General features: G+C 48.6%; 1 protein-coding gene across 1 annotated transcript; it reads right to left on the reverse strand.

Annotated features, from left to right (window-relative positions):
- Nucleotides 1–4,997: 4,997 nt before the first annotated feature.
- On the reverse strand, nt 4,998–19,829 carry LOC138771217 (uncharacterized protein DKFZp434B061-like). Its single transcript, XM_069950780.1, has 3 exons — nt 19,780–19,829; nt 19,444–19,553; nt 4,998–6,937 (listed from the first exon to the last, which is right to left on the reverse strand). Exons 1-3 carry the CDS (start codon nt 19,827–19,829, stop codon nt 4,998–5,000), a joined length of 2,100 nt encoding a protein of 699 aa, XP_069806881.1.
- Nucleotides 19,830–20,725: the final 896 nt, after the last annotated feature.

Consider the following 20,725-nt stretch of genomic DNA (forward strand, 5'->3'; position numbering starts at 1 on the left):
ACATGAGAGCCGCTCCTCGTGCCGCCGCCGAGATGTTTAATGCATGGCGCTCTTTGTTTTCTGCGCGGGCCGGCGGCGAGGACGCACATGCAAATGACTCGATTAACAGACGGGGGAAACTTCTGCTTTGATTTAAGGAAACTAATTACGTGTTAATTCGGCGCCTTCTCTGCACCAGGACGGGGAGGGGACAGCGGCGGTTTTGGCGTTTGGTTAAATCAAGTCTTTGCGGACTCGTGTGATTCACAATTGTCTCATTATTAAAGCGTCTTGAGATGAGAATTATACAGCTGGGCGGTAAGTCGTAGATCCTGGTGTGTGTGTGTGTGTGTGTGGGGGGAGGACATTGTTGTGCTAGTAACTTTCTATCTGTTCCTCAGAACTAGGTGGCACTTAATATGGCGCCGGTACAGTCCCTGCAGGAGGCGCCCCTCAGCTTTCCCAGAGTCCTGATGGGAATCAGTCAGATGCGCTAAGAGCCAAGAGCCAGAGAGAGCCGGGAGCCAGGAGCTGAGAGCCAGAGAGAGCCGGGAGCTAAGAGCCAGAGAGAGCCAGAAGCCAAGAGCCAGAGAGAGCCGGGAGCCAGGAGCTAAGAGCCAGAGAGAGCCGGGAGCTGAGAGCCAGAGAGAGCCAGGAGCTAAGAGCCAGAGAGAGCCAGGAGCTAAGAGCCAGAGAGAGCCGGGAGCTGAGAGCCAGAGAGAGCCGGGAGCCAGGAGCTAAGAGCCAGAGAGAGAGAGCCAGTAGCTAAGAGCCAGAGAGAGCCGGGAGCTAAGAGCCAGAGAGAGCCGGGAGCCAGGAGCTAAGAACCAGCGAGAGCTGGGAGCTGAGAGCCAGAGAGACCCGGGAGCTAAGAGCCAGAGAGAGCCGGGAGCCAGGAGCTAAGAGCCAGAGAGAGCCGGGAGCTGAGAGCCAGAGAGAGCCAGGAGCCAGGAGCTAAGAGCCAGAGAGAGCCAGAAGCCAAGAGCCAGAGAGAGCCGGGAGCCAGGAGCTAAGAGCCAGAGAGAGCCGGGAGCTGAGAGCCAGAGAGAGCCAGGAGCCAGGAGCTATGAGCCAGAGAGAGTCGGGAGCCAGGAGCTAAGAGCCAGAGAGAGAGAGAGAGCCGGGAGCTAAGAGCCAGAGAGAGCCGGGAGCTAAGAGCCAGAGAGAGCGGGCAGCTAAGAGCCAAAGAGAGAGAGAGCCGGGAGCTAAGAGCCAGAGAGAGACGGGAGCTAAGAGCCAGAGAGAGCCAGGAGCTAAGAGCCAGAGAGAGCCAGAAGCCAGGAGCTAAGAGCCAGAGAGAGCCAGAGAGAGCCAGAAGCCAGGAGCTAAGAGCCAGAGAGAGCCAGAAGCCAGGAGCTAAGAGCCAGAGAGAGCCAGGAGCCAGGAGCTAAGAGCCAGAGAGAGCCAGGAGCTAAGAGCCAGAGAGAGCCAGGAGCCAGGAGCTAAGAGCCAGAGAGAGCCAGGAGCTAAGAGCCAGAGAGAGCCAGGAGCCAGGAGCTAAGAGCCAGAGAGAGCCAGGAGCCAGGAGCTAAGAGCCAGAGAGAGCCAGGAGCTAAGAGCCAGAGAGAGCCAGGAGCTTAGAGTCAGAGAGAGCCGGGAGCCAGGAGCTAAGAGCCAGAGAGAGCCAGGAGCCAGGAGCTAAGAGCCAGAGAGAGAGAGCCAGAGAGAGCCGGGAGCTAAGAGCCAGAGAGAGCCAGAAGCCAAGAGCCAAGAGCCAGAGAGAGCTGGGAGCCAGGAGCTAAGAGCCAGAGAGAGAGAGCCAGGAGCTTAGAGTCAGAGAGAGCCAGGAGCCAGGAGCTAAGAGCCAGAGAGAGCCAGGAGCCAGGAGCTAAGAGCCAGAGAGAGCCAGGAGCCAAGAGCTAAGAGCCAGAGAGAGAGCCAGGAGCCAGGAGCTAAGAGCCAGAGAGAGCCAGAGAGAGCCGGGAGCTAAGAGCCAGAGAGAGCCAGGAGCCAGGAGCTTAGAGTCAGAAAGAGCCGGGAGCCAGGAGCTAAGAGTCAGAAACCAGGAGCCAGGAGCCAAGAACCAGGAGCTAGGAATACAGAACCATGTGCCAGAGAGAGACCCAGGAGTCAGAAATCCAGAACCAAAAAAACAGAGCCAGGACACATGAGCCAGGAACCAGCAACCCAGGGCTCTTACATATCCTTGTAGGAAGAAGTTACTTGGTGGGAGATAGTGTAGCGTTTACATTCTCTCTGATTCTCTGGGGAGGACACACACAGGACAGGCATCCCTGCTGAACTTAGCCAGGGCCTGGCTCTGCCGGGATCCCTGTCTGGGACAGTCGAGTTGAGTTGTATTAGTAAAGTGAAGACACGTTTATGAAAAACTTAGAGACTTTCCCTTCCAAAAGGACGACAAGTCGGAGATCACCCCAGCCCACGCTGTGAACCTCTCGAAACAATGCAGAGCAGTGTCCTAGGACAGAGGAACTGACCCGGATAGAGCAAAGCAACTGTAACGAAGGTCTACGTACTCTAATTCGCAGTGCAGGTGACATCGGATAATTTCGAACACTTAGCTAATGTCAGGTGAACAAGACTGGGGCTTGTGTCACCCTGATAGGACGGGTACCCCGACAATGCAGGGCAGGAGGTCATTTGAAGAAACATGGGGACAAGTATTCTCAAGTATTTTTTAAGTTACGGCAGAGCACATTACTACCTTGGGTTGTAGCTCTCACAACGAACTCCTCTCCCCTCTTCTTCACTGCCCAACACTTAACTCCACCAAAACCGCTATTCTACCTCAGCACTTGTCTATTACCAGCATATCCTGTATTACAAGAGACTATCAGTAAAGCCATTGATTGTGATTGACAGATTAGAAGGTGGGTTGGAGTGAGATGTCCGGTTTGTGAAAGTGGGAGGAGAAGAAGAAAGATATAGCTGATACCTGGAGGGGTCTAGAGAGGAGTCTCGAGAGTCTAGAGAAGAGAGGAGTCTGGAGAGGAATCCAGAGAAGAGAGATGAGTAGGGAGAGGAGAGAGGGGTCCAGAGAAGAGAGAGGAGTCCGGAGAAGAGAGATGAGTCGGGAGAGGAGAGAGGAGTCTGGAGAAAAGAGAGTAGTCTGGAGAGGGGAGAGGAGTCCGGAGAAAAGAGAGGAGTCTGGAGAGGAGTCGGGAGAGGAGAGATGAGAGATGAGTCGGGAGAGAAGAGTCCGGAGAGGAGAAAGGAGTCCGGAGAGGAGAGAGGAGTAGGGAGAGGAGAGATGAGTGGGGAGAGGAGAGATGAGTGGGGAGAGGTTAGAGGAGTTGGGGGAGGAGAAATGAGTCGGGAGAGGAGAGAGGAGTCTGGAGAGGAGCCCGGAGAGGAGTCCAGAGACGAGAGAGGAGTCCGGAGAGGATAGATGAGTCGGGGGAGGAGAGAGGAGTCGGGAGAGGAGAGAGGAGTCGGGAAAGTTTAGTTTGGTTAAGAGAGGAGTCAGGAGAGGAGAGATGAGTTGGGGGGGGGAGAGATGAGTCCGGGGAGGAGAGATGAGTCGGGGGAGGAGAGATGAGTCTGGAGAGGAGAGAGGAGTCGGGAGAGGAGAGAGAAGTCGGGAGAGGAGTCGGGAGAGAAGAAAGGAGTCGGGAAAGGAGAGATGAGTCGGGGGAGGAGAGATGAGTCGGGGGAGGAGAGATGAGTCGGAGGAGGAGAGAGGAGTCTGGGGGGGAGAGAGGAGTCGGGGGAGGAGAGAGGAGTCGGGGAGGAGAGAGGAGTCGGAGGAGGAGAGAGGAGTCTGGAGAGGAGAGAGGAGTCGGGGGAGGAGAGAGGAGTCGGGGGAGAAGAGAGGAGTCAGAGGAGGAGTCGGGGGAGGAGAGAGGAGTCGGGGGAGAAGAGAGGAGTCGGAGGAGAGAGAGAGGAGTCGGGGAGGAGAGAGGAGTCGGGGGAGGAGAGATGAGTCTGGAGAGGAGAGAGGAGTCGGGAGAGGAGAGAGAAGTCGGGAGAGGAGTCGGGAGAGAAGAAAGGAGTCGGGAAAGGAGAGATGAGTCGGGGGAGGAGAGATGAGTCGGGGGAGGAGAGATGAGTCGGAGGAGGAGAGAGGAGTCTGGGGGGGAGAGAGGAGTCGGGGGAGGAGAGAGGAGTCGGGGAGGAGAGAGGAGTCGGAGGAGGAGAGAGGAGTCTGGAGAGGAGAGAGGAGTCGGGGGAGGAGAGAGGAGTCGGGGGAGAAGAGAGGAGTCAGAGGAGGAGTCGGGGGAGGAGAGAGGAGTCGGGGGAGAAGAGAGGAGTCGGAGGAGAGAGAGAGGAGTCGGGGAGGAGAGAGGAGTCGGGGGAGAAGAGAGGAGTCGGAGGAGGAGAGAGGAGTCGGGGGTGCAGAGAGGAGTCGGGGGAGGAGAGAGGAGTCGGGGGAGGAGAGATGAGTCGGAGGAGGAGAGAGGAGTCGGAGGAGGAGAGAGGAGTCGGAGGAGGAGAGAGGAGTCTGGAGAGGAGAGAAAAGTCAGAAGAGGAGAGAGGAGTCTGGAAAGGAGCTTGTAGAGGTGTAGAGGAGTCTGGAGGAAGTTCTCCAGCAGCATATCCCCCCTCTCCCCACTGATACGGCATGCACAGAGTTTTGGGAGGAGCAGTTTGGTTTCCCGTCTTCCTCTCAGATATATTTTCGGCTTTAGACAGATGCAGAGCCAGTAAATAAAAGTGACAATGTTGGGCTGTGAGGGGCCCTGACCTTTGTTGCCGGGCCCCGGCTCTTTGTCACTTTGGCCCTGGGGCGTCTTGTTTTTCCTGGAGCCATGCTGGATTCTCTGCATGGATTTCTATGGGTTCCCGCATTGCTGTCTTGTAACGTTGTCTCCCTCAGGATGGAGCGGCCTCGGTGTCTCGGCCTCACAGCGGACATTGTTTGGGTACCGCGGATGATAAACAAGATTGTTATTTGTGGCAGCGAGTTCAGCGGTGAAGCCGCGCAGCACGACTCTCAGCAGAACTGCTTGACCTGACAGCTAGAAAATTACTCCTTGTAACTTCTTGTAAAACGACCGGCGTCCAGGCCCTGAGCGTGAAGCTTCAGTCAATAATCCCTGCCGAACAGTGCCCCGACCTCAGCCACAGGGGAGGGATAGGAGGAGACCCCCCTCATCCCCCTCACTGAGGGTCCCACATATCAGAACATGGGGGTCCGATTCACAGGAAGCTGCCCCAATCTCAGCCTCAGGGGAGGGATAGGAGGAGACCCCACTGATCGCCTTGGAGGAATAGGATGAGACCCCGCTCATGCCCTCACCGAGGGGCCCACATATCATAATATATCCACATATCCAATTCACAGAATCCTGCCCCGACCTCAGCCACAGGGGAGGAATAGAATGAGATTTTACTCGTTCCCTAGTCTCCACTAGGCTGCATTCTTCTGGGGCCTCCACTAGGCTGCAATCTTCTGGGGCCTCCACTAGGCTGCAATCTTCTGGGGTCTCTACTAGGCCACATTCTACTGGGGTCTCCACTAGGCTGCAATCTTCTGGGGTCTCCACTAGGCTGCAGTCTTCTGGGGTCTCCACTAGGCTGCAATCTTCTGGGGTCTCCACTAGGCTGCAATCTTCTGGGGTCTCCACTAGGCTGCATTCTTCTGGGGTCTCTACTAGGCCACATTCTTCTGGGGTCTCCACTAGGCCGCAATCTTCTGGGGTCTCCACTAGGCTGCAATCTTCTGGGGTCTCCACTAGGCTGCAATCTTCTGGGGTCTCCACTAGGCTGCATTCTACTGGGGTCTCCACTAGGCTGCAATCTTCTGGGGTCTCCACTAGGCTGCATTCTTCTGGGGTCTCTACTAGGCCACATTCTTCTGGGGTCTCCACTAGGCTGCAATCTTCTGGGGTCTCCACTAGGCTGCAATCTTCTGGGGTCTCCACTAGGCTGCAATCTTCTGGGGTCTCCACTAGGCTGCATTCTTCTGGGGTCTCCACTAGGCTGCATTCTACTGGGGTCTCCACTAGGCTGCATTCTACTGGGGTCTCCACTAGGCTGCAATCTTCTGGGGTCTCCACTAGGCTGCAATCTTCTGGGGTCTCCACTAGGCCGCATTCTACTGGGGTCTCCACTAGGCTGCATTCTACTGGGGTCTCCACTAGGCTGCAATCTTCTGGGGTCTCCACTAGGCTGCATTCTTCTGGGGTCTCCACTAGGCTGCATTCTACTGGGGTCTCCACTAGGCTGCATTCTACTGGGGTCTCCACTAGGCTGCAATCTTCTGGGGTCTCCACTAGGCCGCAATCTTCTGGGGTCTCCACTAGGCTGCAATCTTCTGGGGTCTCCACTAGGCTGCAATCTTCTGGGGTCTCCACTAGGCTGCAATCTTCTGGGGTCTCCACTAGGCTGCATTCTTCTGGGGTCTCCACTAGGCTGCATTCTACTGGGGTCTCCACTAGGCTGCATTCTACTGGGGTCTCCACTAGGCTGCAATCTTCTGGGGTCTCCACTAGGCTGCAATCTTCTGGGGTCTCCACTAGGCTGCAATCTTCTGGGGTCTCCACTAGGCTGCAATCTTCTGGGGTCTCCACTAGGCCGCATTCTACTGGGGTCTCCACTAGGCTGCATTCTACTGGGGTCTCCACTAGGCTGCAATCTTCTGGGGTCTCCACTAGGCTGCATTCTTCTGGGGTCTCCACTAGGCTGCATTCTACTGGGGTCTCCACTAGGCTGCATTCTACTGGGGTCTCCACTAGGCTGCAATCTTCTGGGGTCTCCACTAGGCTGCAATCTTCTGGGGTCTCCACTAGGCCGCATTCTACTGGGGTCTCCACTAGGCTGCATTCTACTGGGGTCTCCACTAGGCTGCAATCTTCTGGGGTCTCCACTAGGCTGCAATCTTCTGGGGTCTCCACTAGGCTGCATTCTTCTGGGGTCTCCACTAGGCTGCAATCTTCTAGGGTCTCCACTAGGCTGCAATCTTCTGGGGTCTCCACTAGGCTGCAATCTTCTGGGGCCTCCACTAGGCTGCAATCTTCTGGGGTCTCCACTTGGCGGCATTCTACTAGGGTGTTCTCTAGTTTGCAGATGATGTATTAAGATCCCAGGTGCACCAGGACCAATTTCTTTCACAACCAGTGTGGTCTCCATCACCAATTACATTCTAGGGTGGTCCCCATTACCAGTTATAGTCAAGAGTGGTCTCTATAACCAGTCATGGTCCAGGGTGGTGTCCATCACCAGATATGGTCCACAGTGGTCTCCATCACCAGTTATAGCCCAGAGTGGTCCACTTCATCAGTTATGATCCAGGGTGGTCTCCTTCAGAGTTATGCTCCAGGGTGTTTTTTATCATCAGTTATAGCCCAGAGTGGTCCCCTTCACCAGTTATAGCCCAGAGTGGTCCCCTTCACCAGTTATAGCCCAGAGTGGTCCCCTTCACCAGTTATAGCCCAGAGTGGTCCCCTTCACCAGTTATAGCCCAGAGTGGTCCCCTTCACCAGTTATAGCCCAGAGTGGTCCCCTTCACCAGTTATAGCCCAGAGTGGTCCCCTTCACCAGTTATAGCCCAGAGTGGTCCCCTTCACCAGTTATAGCCCAGAGTGGTCCCCTTCACCAGTTATAGCCCAGAGTGGTCCCCTTCACCAGTTATAGCCCAGAGTGGTCCCCTTTACCAGTTATAGTCTAGGGTGGTCCCCTTCACCAGTTATAGCCTAAGGAGTTCCCCATCACCAGTTATAGTCTAAGGAGTTCCCCATCACCAGTTATGTTCCAGTATGCTCTGTGTCACCAGTTATGGTCCATGGTGATCTCCATCACTAGTTGTAATCTAAGGTGGTCCCCATCACCACTTATGTTCCAGTATGCTCTCTGTCACCCGTTATGGTCCAGGTTGGTCTCCATCCCATTACCAGTTAAGGTCCAGTGAGTTCTCCATCCCCAGACATATTTCAGGGTGCCCTCCATCACCAGTTATGGTCCAGGGTGGTCTCCACAATCAGTTATAGTCCAGAATGGTCCAACCCCCCCGTACAGATTCATCGCTGACCTCCCATTTCTATAGACATGTCCGGCTCATTTCAAGTTCTTCAAGTAAATGGAGTTGCGCCAAGTCTCGGGCAATTACCTCCATCTTGAGAACACTTGATAGTAAGTGGCCTCCTCTGCCTGATATCGGGCCGGGCTCCAGCTCCTTAATAAGGGCCGGGAGCCGTAATTGCTGCTTTTTTTTCTTGATAACAATATTAAGGCTGCCCTTACACTCCGGAGCCATCAATCTGCGGAGCAGGAATTTATGATGATACAAAGTTGCCATGTCAATTACCTCGGCTCTTAATGTCTTGATGTGCTGGAGACTTCGCCGCGATGTGACATTCGCCGTAGCCACGAGCATCTGGGAGACCGCAAACCTAAGTCATCAGGGGAGCGGCTGCCAGCAAGACGCACAAGGTCATTCAATAAACTTCCCTGCGGATCTCATCCCCCCCCCCTCCCCCGGCAATGAGGCGCTCACAGAAGATTAACTCCGCGACCACTGCATTAACACAAAGAGCTGCGCTCATACCACTGCTTGCTGCGCATTATGGATCAGCCTCACTAGTGGGGGAGGAGACCCCTTTAATCACATGACCAACATCCTTAAACGATGAATCATTGAAGAAAACCTAAACTCTGAAAGCATGTGTATGTCATAGAGAGAGGCCAAAGCATTGATGTGGGGCCCCGGAGGTGTAAGGGACCTTACATGACCACTGGTATCTTAACTGATTAAGGCTGGACATCTGATCTGCAATGCATTGTGGGATACAGACAGGGCTGGCTTTACGCCACGTTCCCCTATGCATGTGCCATTGCCATATGTCAAGCAAGACCTAAGTATCATATCATGTACACGATATGTACAGGTACATCAGAGACCCCCGAAACTGCAACGTGTAAAGAGGCTCGTGTGCACCACCGGGAGAAGTACCGTCCACTGATACATATATCGAAGAATATAAGGCTTATGGGGTCAGATATAGGGCCCCCATAAGATATAGGGCCCCCTCATCCCATATAGGACTCCTCATCAGATATAGGACCCCCCTCCCATCAATTATAGGACCACTTTATCAGATGTAGGGCCCCTCACCAATTTTATGGCCTTGTGGTGTACCCCCGGGGTGATGTTATATTGCAGGAGTGGCTGGTCACTTGCTAGGTGGTGAGGTGTGACTCCACGCCGGAGATGGTTGGCCGAGATACAGCTGGACCTTGGAGTGTTACTTCGTGACTCGTGCCAGGTGGGCACACAGGTGTGACGGCACGGCTGCTTTTATTTTTAATGGCCGGTTGTACCCTTTTCCCCTGTGGTCTGTGTCCTGCCGGGCTGCTACTGGGTCCCTTGGGTTAGAGTGATCACGGATGGCCAGAGCGGTGTAGTGACCCTCCCAGACTATAGGAACCGCCACCCACCGCAAGGGGAAGTGTCCCAAGGTTGCGGTGTGTGCTGTGTCGGAGGATTGCGATAAATCACAGAGTCTATTAGATATAGATGGGCCGGTTTACTAATTGCAAATGTGCAGCAGATTATACAGAGTCAACAGTGTGAGGTTTCTCTGGATAACACACTTGGCAATAGTTCCCAATAAAAACTTGACAATACAGCAACCTGATCTGTAGTGAAAGTGCAGTATAGGAGATAGTCGTGTTGACTGAGTAGTGTACTGAGTAATACAAAGAAGCAGAGTAGCAGAGAGGAGGATGCTGTGAGAGTCCCAACCCATGTAGTACTGTGCTCTGCCGGGATGTTGGAGGATGAGGTAGAAGAATACTTAGAAGAAGAGGAAGAAGAAGAACACCCGTGCCCGTGTATTGACTTTGACTAGTCTTCACACCATCTTATGCCCACTAGCTTTGGGGGACCTGTCCTAGAGGGTGAAACAGGTCCCAGACCTTGTTACCTGGGATGAGCAGAATGTTGAGGGTTCCCTGCTGACACCCGCGCTGCGAGATAGAGTTCCTAGGCTTATCGCAACTTTGCTCTGTCTAGACCAGTTGCTAGCTCTTTGGGTCTATTGTTGAATATCTTATTCAACAATCAGATATCAGATCAGATATAGACCCCTCCCCTTATATATAATGACACTATAGACAATGAGGTTGGATATATAAGAGAAGAGAGCCCAGATATTCAGCACAACCGCGGACGTCCCAGGAGGCGGCGGATGAGGAAGAGAACCCAGTTACAATTTTATTTAATTTAAACAATAACTGATACAATAGAATAAAGGAAAAGGCACAAAACCCACCAGGAAAGTGACAATGTGATCGGCAGAGAAGAGCCGCAGTAAAGTTCACTCCTCGCAGTCTCAAATAACAGGATCTCTATCAGCGAACGTGGCGAGACGGGAAGTAATAAACAATCGACTTCCAGGGGCTTCACCCACGGGTCTCTGTAAAATTAGAAATGTCATATTTACACTACTGTAGGGTTTGTGTCAGCAGCTGGGTCCTAGCAGAGACGGCAGGAACCGAACAAACCAGGACTTCATTTATTACCGAGCTGTGAAAAGCCGACCTCCAGGGGGGCACTTACTTATCTGCCCAAAAGTCACAAAGGAAACTATTGTCATGTGCTGCTTATTGTGTGGACTAAAGCTACAAACAAGATTATCCCAGGAAAAATACTTCTTATGTCCTTAATACATGTACAGAAATGTTCCCGATCCTCTCAGTATATAATTTACTATTATACACTGCCTAAAGTGTATAAGAATAAGTGCAATTATACTGCCCCCTATATACAGGAATATAACTACTATAATACTGCTCCTATATACAAGAATATAACTACTATAATACTGCTCCTATATACAGGAATATAACTACTATAATACTGCCCCCTATATACAGGAATATAACTACTATAATACTGCTCCTATATACAGGAATATACTACTATAATACTGCTGCTATATACAGGAATATAACTACTATAATACTGCTCCTATATACAGGAATATAACTACTATAATACTGCCCCTATATACAGGAATATACTACTATAATACTGCTGCTATATACAGGAATATAACTACTATAATACTGCTCCTATATACAAGAATATACTACTATAATACTGCTCCCTATATACAGGAATATACTACTATAATACTGCTCCTATATACAGGAATATAACTACTATAATACTGCTCCTATATGCAGGAATATAACTACTATAATACTACTCCTATATACAGGAATATAACTACTATAATACTGCTCCTATACAGGGATATACTACTATAATACTGCTCCTATATACAGGAATATAACTGCTATAATACTGCTCCTATATGCAGGAATATAACTACTATAATACTGCTCCTATATACAGGGATATAACTACTATAATACTGCTCCTATATACAGGAATATACTACTATAATACTGCCCCTATATACAGGGATATAACTACTATAATACTGCTCCTATATACTGGAATATAACTACTATAATACTGCTCCTATATACAGGAATATATTACTAGAATAATGCTCCTATATACAGGAATATACTACTATAATACTGCTCCTATATACAGGAATATAACTGCTATAATACTGCTCCTATATGCAGGAATATAACTACTATAATACTGCTCCTATATACAGGGATATAACTACTATAATACTGCTCCTATATACAGGAATATACTACTATAATACTGCCCCTATATACAGGGATATAACTACTATAATACTGCTCCTATATACTGGAATATAACTACTATAATACTGCTCCTATATACAGGAATATATTACTAGAATAATGCTCCTATATACAGGAATATACTACTATAATAATGCTCCTATATACAGGGATATAACTACTATAATACTGCTCCTATATACAGGAATATAACTACTATAATACTGCTCCTATATACAGGGATATAACTACTATAATACTGCTCCTATATACAGGAATATACTACTATAATACTGCTCCTATATACAGGGATATAACTACTATAATACTGCTCCTATATACAGGGATATACTACTATAATACTGCTCCTATATACAGGGATATAACTACTATAATACTGCTCCTATATACAGGGATATAACTACTATAATACTGCCCCCTATATACAGGGATATAACTACTATAATACTGCTCCTATATACAGGAATATAACTACTATAATACTGCTCCTATATACAGGGATATAACTACTATAATACTGCTCCTATATGCAGGAATATAACTACTATAATACTGCTCCTATATACAGGAATATAACTACTATAATACTGCTCCTATATACAGGAATATACTACTATAATACTGCCCCCTATATACAGGAATATAACTACTATAATACTGCTCCTATATACAGGGATATAACTACTATAATACTGCTCCTATATACAGCAATATAACTACTATAATACTGACCCCTATATACAGGAATATAACTACTATAATACTGCTCCCTATATACAGGAATATAACTACTATAATACTGCTCCTATATACAAGAATATAACTACTATAATACTGCTCCTATATACAGGGATATAACTACTATAATACTGCTCCTATATACAGGAATATAACTACTATAATACTGCTCCCTATATACAGGAATATAACTACTATAATACTGCTCCTATATACAGGAATATAACTACTATAATACTGCCCCCTATATACAGGAATATAACTACTATAATACTGCTCCCTATATACAGGAATATAACTACTATAATACTGCTCCTATATACAGGAATATAACTACTATAATACTGCTCCCTATATACAGGAATATACTACTATAATACTGCTCCCTATATACAGGAATATAACTACTATAATACTGCTCCTATATACAGGAATATACTACTATAATACTGCTCCTATATACAGGAATATACTACTATAATACTGCTCCCTATATACAGGAATATACTACTATAATACTGCTCCCTATATACAGGAATATACTACTATAATACTGCTCCTATATACAGGAATATAACTACTATAATACTGCTCCTATATACAGGAATATAACTACTATAATACTGCTCCCTATATACAGGAATATAACTACTATAATACTGCTTCTTTATACAAGAATATAACTACTATAATACTGCTCCCTATATACAGGAATATAACTACTATAATACTGCTCCTATATACAGGGATATAACTACTATAATACTGCTCCTATATACAGGAATATACTACTATAATACTGCTCCCTATATACAGGAATATAACTACTATAATACTGCTCCTATATACAGGAATATAACTACTATAATACTGCTCCCTATATACAGGAATATACTACTATAATACTGCTCCCTATATACAGGAATATAACTACTATAATACTGCTCCTATATACAGGAATATACTACTATAATACTGCTCCTATATACAGGAATATACTACTATAATACTGCTCCCTATATACAGGAATATAACTACTATAATACTGCTCCTATATACAGGAATATAACTACTATAATACTGCTCCTATATACAGAAATATAACTACTATAATACTGCTCCTATATACAGGAATATACTACTATAATACTGCCCCTATATACAGGGATATAACTACTATAATACTGCTCCTATATACAGGAATATACTACTATAATACTGCTCCTATATACAGGAATATAACTACTATAATACTGCTCCTATATACAGAAATATACTGCTATAATACTGCTCCCTATATGCAGGAATATAACTACTATAATACTGCTGTGTTGGATTAGAATATGGATATGATACAGGTGGGGTATAATACCGCCTGCAGTCCCTCCATCACTTGGCTCATAGTCTCGGTGTGCTATAACGCGTTGCTGTCAGATCAGTATATGTAATGATGTGGCAGATAATGTGCTGTGTACGTGCGGATAATTCCGGCTCCTATGATGGGTCCTCAGATGAGAGGCGGCTTTAGCGGAGCAGGTGAATAGCGGTGCTGGGGAGGCGGCTGTATTAGATGAGGAGATGTGACAGCTATGAAATAGGCGGCTTTGTATAAATAAATGAAGCGTGCCCTCACAACATCTGTGGCTAATTGTAATTATTCACTTATAAATGACATCCAGACGGCGAGCAGATACCGCGCTGACTGCAGCCGCACGAGCACCACTACCGGCTAAATAATATCAGAAGCCCCGCCACACACACAAGAGATTACATATATATATATATATATATATATATATATATATATATATATATATGTGTGTATAGTATACACGATGGACAGTGTAAGCTATAGCAGTGACAACATTCTCCCTTTAGTAAAATTCCCATGTCTAGTATCTTCTTGTAACCCACAAGCCACTGATAATGGAGAGTGTAAGGAGCATGCACTGTGACCTATGCAAACGTATTTGTATAGGAACGGTGAGTGTAATGAGCATGCACTGTGACCTATGCAAAGGTATGTGTACAGGGACAGAGAGTGTAAGGAGCATGCACTGTGACCTATGCAGAGGTATGTGTATAGGAATGGTGAGTATAAGGAGCATGCACTGTGACCTATGCAGAGGTATGTGTATAGGAACGATGAGTGTAATGAGCATGCACTGTGACCTATGCAGAGGTATGTGTATAGGAATGGTGAGTATAAGGAACATGCACTGTGACCTATGCAGAGGTATGTGCACAGTGACAGAGAGTGTAAGGAGCATGCACTGTGACCTATGCAAAGGTATGTGTACAGGGACAGAGAGTGTAAGGAGCATGCACTGTGACCTATGCAGAGGTATGTGTATAGGAATGGTGAGTATAAGGAACATGCACTGTGACCTATGCAGAGGCATGTGCACAGTGACAGAGAGTGTAAGGAGCATGCACTGTGACCTATGCAGAGATATGTGTATAGGAATGGTGAGTATAAGGAACATGCACTGTGACCTATGCAGAGGTATGTGTACAGGGACAAAGAGTGTAAGGAGCATGCACTGTGACCTATGCAGAGGTATGTGTATAGGAATGGTGAGTATAAGGAGCATGCACTGTTACCTATGCAGAGGTATGTGTACAGGGACAAAGAGTGTAAGGAGCATGCACTGTGACCTATGCAGAGGTATGGATATAGGAATGGTGAGTATAAGGAGCATGCACTGTGACCTATGCAGAGGTATATGTACAGGGACAGAGAGTGTAAGGAGCATGCACTGTGACCTATGCAGACGTATATGTAAAGGGACAGAGAGTGTAATGAGCATGCACTGTGACCTATGCAGAGGTATGTGTACAGGGACAAAGAGTGTAAGGAGCATGCACTGTGACCTATGCAGAGGTATGTGTATAGGAATGGTGAGTATAAGGAGCATGCACTGTGACCTATGCAGAGGTATATGTACAGGGACAGAGAGTGTAAGGAGCATGCACTGTGACCTATGCAGACGTATATGTACAGGGACAGAGAGTGTAATGAGCATGCACTGTGACCTATGCAGAGGTATGTGTACAGGGACAAAGAGTGTAAGGAGCATGCACTGTGACCTATGCAGAGGTATGTGTATAGGAATGGTGAGTATAAGGAGCATGCACTGTGACCTACGCAGAGGTATGTGAATAGAGATGGAGAGTGTAATGAGCATGCATATAAATATCTCCACCATATAGTGACTATATAGCAGTATAGTATATAAATAGTACCACCATATGGTGACTATATAGCAGTATAGTATATAAATAGTACCACCATGTAATGACTATATAGCAGTATAGTATATAAATAGTACCACCATATAGTGACTATATAGCAGTATAGTATATAAATAGTACCACCATGTAGTGACTATATAGCAGTATAGTATATAAATGCTACCACCATGTAGTGACTATATAGCAGTATAGTATATAAATAGAACCACCATATAGTGACTATATAGCAGTATAGTATATAAATGCTACCACCATGTAGTGACTATATAGCAGTATAGTATATAAATATCTCCACCATATAGTGACTATATAGCAGTATAGTATATAAATAGAACCACCATATAGTGACTATATAGCAGTATAGTATATAAATAGTACCACCATGTAGTGACTATATAGCAGTATAGTATATAAATGCTACCACCATGTAGTGACTATATAGCAGTATAGTATATAAATGCTACCACCATGTAGTGACTATATAGCAGTATAGTATATAAATGCTACCACCATGTAGTGACTATATAGCAGTATAGTATATAAACAGTACCACCATATAGTGACTATATAGCAGTATAGTATATAAATAGAACCACCATATAGTGACTATATAGCAGTATAGTATATAAATGCTACCACCATGTAGTGACTATATAGCAGTATAGTATATAAACAGTACCACCATATAGTGACTATATAGCAGTATAGTATATAAATAGAACCACCATATAGTGACTATATAGCAGTATAGTATATAAATGCTACCACCATGTAGTGACTATATAGCAGTATAGTATATAAATATCTCCCCCATATAGTGACTATATAGCAGTATAGTATATAAATAGTACCACCATATAGTGACTATATAGCAGTATAGTATATAAATAGTACCACCATATAGTGACTATATAGCAGTATAGTATATAAATAGAACCACCATATAGTGACTATATAGCAGTATAGTATATAAATGCTACCACCATGTAGTGACTATATAGCAGTATAGTATATAAACAGTACCACCATATAGTGACTATATAGCAGTATAGTATATAAATAGAACCACCATATAGTGACTATATAGCAGTATAGTATATAAATGCTACCACCATGTAGTGACTATATAGCAGTATAGTATATAAATATCTCCCCCATATAGTGACTATATAGCAGTATAGTATATAAACAGTACCACCATATAGTGACTATATAGCAGTATAGTATATAAATGCTACCACCATGTAGTGACTATATAGCAGTATAGTATATAAATAGTAGCACCATATAGTGACTATATAGCAGTATAGTATATAAATAGTAGCACCATATAGTGACTATATAGCAGTATAGTATATAAATAGTACCACCATATAGTGACTATATAGCAGAATAGTATATAAATAGTAGCACCATATAGTGACTATATAGCAGTATAGTATATAAATAGTACCACCATATACTGTGATGTTTTCTGACTTGTAAAGCTCTACTGGATCCTGTTGTGATCCATGTGATCCCCTGTGATGCCTGCCACACCCCCCCCGGCCCTGTAGAGGATGAGTCGGCCATTGTCTGCCATCCGCAGTAATGATCTGTCAGTCGGTGAGTTGGCGCCCGTCAGTCAGGGCACAATGCTCGGTGACAGGGCAGAGGAGAAGAGAGGGCCGAGGACGGGGGAGGCTGAGGAGATACGCCGCGTCATAGTCAATTACTGTTCATTCCTAGGCAGAGGAGCGCGGGCTGGAGGGCGTCAGCGAGGATGGAGCGCCAGGCTCTTAGTGTCACGTCCAGGACGTCGCCGCGCCCGCCGCCTTTGTTCCCAGCTGTTTGGATTGAGGATGTGTCCCTTTTATCTGTCACTTATAAGGAGTCGGCATGGTAATCCGCTATCTCAAGGCTGAGCCCCCCCGCTCCTCGCTAAGTGACCGCCAAACCAGAGACATCATTTAAATGGCGGTTCTGTGGATGTCAGAGACGTATAAACACGGGGATCACGCTGAGAGCGGCTGTCAGGAGCGCCCCCCCCCATTACATCCGGCTCTCCGCTAACACTGACACTTATTTTACTGAGTGGAAATGAGTGAGGATTCTATTGTGTTCACCAGGACGTCTGATCCCGGACAAGGGCGCCTGATGGAGAGAGTCACCGGAGAGAACCCGAAATCTAATAGACAGCGCAGGGGAAGGGGGGCCGGGGGGACAGGGGAGGGGGCCGGGGGGACAGGGGAGGGGGCCAGGGCAGGGGGACAGGGGAGGGGGGCCGGGGGGACAAGAGCAGGGGAGGGGGGCCGGGGGGACAAGAGCAGGGGAGGGGGCCAGGGCAGGGGGCCAGGGGAGAGGGCCGGGGGGACAGGGGAGGGGGCCAGGGCAGGGGGCCGGGGGGACAGGGGAGGGTGGCCGGGGGACAGGGGAGGGGGGCCAGGGGGACAGGGGAGGGGGGCCGGGGGGACAGGGGAGGGGGGCCGGGGGGACAGGGCAGGGGGGCCGGGGGACAAGAGCAGGGGAGGGGGCCAGGGGGGACAGGGGAGGGGGCAAGGGGGACAGGGCAGGGGGGCCCGAGCAGGGGAGGGGGACAAGAGCAGGGGAGGGGGCCGGGAGGACAAGGGACGGGGCCAGGGGGACAAGAGCAGGGGAGGGGGCCGGGGGGACAAGGGAGGGGGCCAGGGCAGGGGGGCCGGGGGACCCAAGCAGGGGAGGGGGACAGGGGAGGGGGACAAGAGCAGGGGAGGGGGCCAGGGGGACAGGGCAGGGGGGCCGGGGGACAAGAGCAGGGGAGGGGGCCGTGGGAAAAGGGCAGGGGGCCGGGGGACCCAAGCAGGGGAGGGGGCCGGGGGGACAAGGGAGGGGGCCAGGGCAGGGGAGGGGGCCAGGGGGTAAGGTGCAGGGGAAGGGGCCAGCTGCAGGGGAGGGGTCGGGGAGCCATGAGGACAGGAGCAGGGGAGTGGGCCAGGGGGACAAGTACAGGGGGGAGAGGGGGGCAAGCCCAGGGGAGGGGGACAAGTGCAGGGGAGGGGGCCGGGGAGGACAAATACAGAGGAGGGGGCCAGGAGTCAGGTGCAGGAGAAGAAGAGCAGGGGAGGGGCCAGGAAGACAAGAGCAGGGGAGTGGGCCAGGGGGACAACCCAGGGAAGGTGGACAATAAAAGGGGCAAGGGGGACAACTCAGGGGAGGGGGCCAATAGAGAGTTGCCAGGATGTGGTCTTCAGGTGTGAGCAATGATTGATGAAGAAGTTGGGAGGGTCAGGAGGTAAGTTGTCCCCTTGGATGTGTTGTAGAGAAGTGAGCAATGTCCAGCACAGCCGGAGGGTCAGGGGGTAAGTTGTCCCCTTGGATGTGTTGTAGAGAGTGAGCAATGTCCAGCAGAGCCGGAGGGTCAGGGGGTAAGCATTGACCTTGGATGTGTTGTATAGAAGTAAGCAATGTCCAGCAGAGCCGGAGGGTCAGGGGGTAAGTTGTCCCCTTGGATGTGTTGTAGAGAAGTGAGCAATGTCCAGCAGAGCCGGAGGGTCAGGGGGTAAGTTGTCCCCTTGGATGTGTTGTAGAGAAGTGAGCAATGTCCAGCAGAGCCGGAGGGTCAGGGGGTAAGTTGTCCCCTTGGATGTGTTGTAGAGAGTGAGCAATGTCCAGCACAGCCGGAGGGTCAGGGGGTAAGCATTGACCTTGGATGTGTTGTAGAGAAGTGAGCAATGTCCAGCACAGCCGGAGGGTCAGGGGGTGATGTTGTAGGAGCCCCCCCCAGGGTGTAGGAGGGCCGCGGTGGCAGTCATGTTTTCCTCCTGATGACTTATCCTTCTCCGCCCTCGGTATCATATATTTAATTGGGTGGATTTGCCAGATACGACATTTGGAAAGTGTGTGACACGGCTCGCTCACTCATAAACTTTAATTCTCCGGCAGATATTGTTACACTATTGTAATCTGCTCCAGAGACTTGGACGCCCGTCACCCTGCGCTTGGCAGCGTTCAGACTCAGAATCTGCCACCTACAAATGGAATTTATGACAGAAAGAAGCAACCTAGAGAAATCCTCCTCTTACTCCATCAAATGCTAATTAAAATGTGTGGAGCGGGGAGGAGGAGGCGGAGGAGGAGGCGCACAGTCCTGGACACAAAGCTCAGCCTGGCACCCACTTTGGCCGCTTCTAATCCAAACATTTTCCTTCCATATGGCAGCGAGTTAATTACTTTTATTCTCCCGTATCGTCATACTTCTTCTTCTTTTGGATAGTCGGCGCCTCACCTCTGCCGATCACCAACATATTGTCGGTGTCAGAAGTCAATGCAAGTGCGGCTGCCAGCGACTGCTGTATGTTGGCTGCCGGAGATTCCTATCTGGCACACCAATCCTTCACAACAGGGAGTTACAGCCCAATGTCTCTTTGTTTCCACCATTTACCAGCCAGGCAAACTGTCCGCCACCCACCGCTGCCACCGCCGCCGCGTTCCCTCCGCACATTAACCTGGGGATCCCGACCTGTCACCTTCGACACCACTTGGACGGAAGTCAAGGTCTTGCTTTGCGTCGGAGTGGTGGTCGGTTGTTCTAGTGATTCATGGAGATTACTCAATGACATTCCGGATATTCCTGGCAGCAGCGAGGCCTCCGGGGTTTGGATGGAGGTTTTTTTTTGCTTTTTTAATGTTTCTATTTGCATAGTTTGTAGCGCGCTCTTCATTGTTGTCCAAGTCCTTGGGAAGCACGCCATTACCAATACAGGCCTGGGGAGGGCGATAGATGGCGCCTACATAAGTGTGACGATGGCCTGACCTTCTCATACGTTATCACCAGCTGAAGCCATAGAAAACTTTAGGAGGCCATAGTCTTCATCTTCAGTACGTGACCTCTGGAGCTAGCCTCCTCGGTAATCACCAGTAGGCCCATTCTACCTCATTTTGACCATTAGACCAAGTAGTGACCACTAGACCCAGTAGTGACCACTAGACCCAGTAGTGACCATTAGACCCAGTAGTGACCACTAGACCCAGTAGTGACCATTAGACCCAGTAGTGACCACTAGACCAAGTAGTGACCATTAGACCCAGTAGTGACCATTAGACCCAGTAGTGACCATTAGACCAAGTAGTGACCACTAGACCAAGTAGTGACCACTAGACCCAGTAGTGACAACTAGACCCAGTAGTGACCATTAGACCC

This window comes from Dendropsophus ebraccatus, chromosome 1 (genome assembly GCF_027789765.1).
Source record: "Dendropsophus ebraccatus isolate aDenEbr1 chromosome 1, aDenEbr1.pat, whole genome shotgun sequence".
Taxonomy (NCBI): Eukaryota; Metazoa; Chordata; class Amphibia; order Anura; family Hylidae; genus Dendropsophus; species Dendropsophus ebraccatus.

Bases quoted from the DNA above. Each gene is read 5' to 3' on its own strand.
- LOC138771217 (XM_069950780.1), bottom strand. From the start codon at position 19,829: ATGTTGGTGATCGGCAGAGGTGAGGCGCCGACTATCCAAAAGAAGAAG. The intron at 19,554-19,779 runs GTATGACGATAC...TTCCATTTGTAG, and splicing joins ACTATCCAAAAGAAGAAGAA to GTGGCAGATTCTGAGTCTGA. The intron at 6,938-19,443 runs GTGAGCGAGCCG...TCTGCAAACTAG, and splicing joins CGGAGAATTAAAGTTTATGA to AGAACACCCTAGTAGAATGC.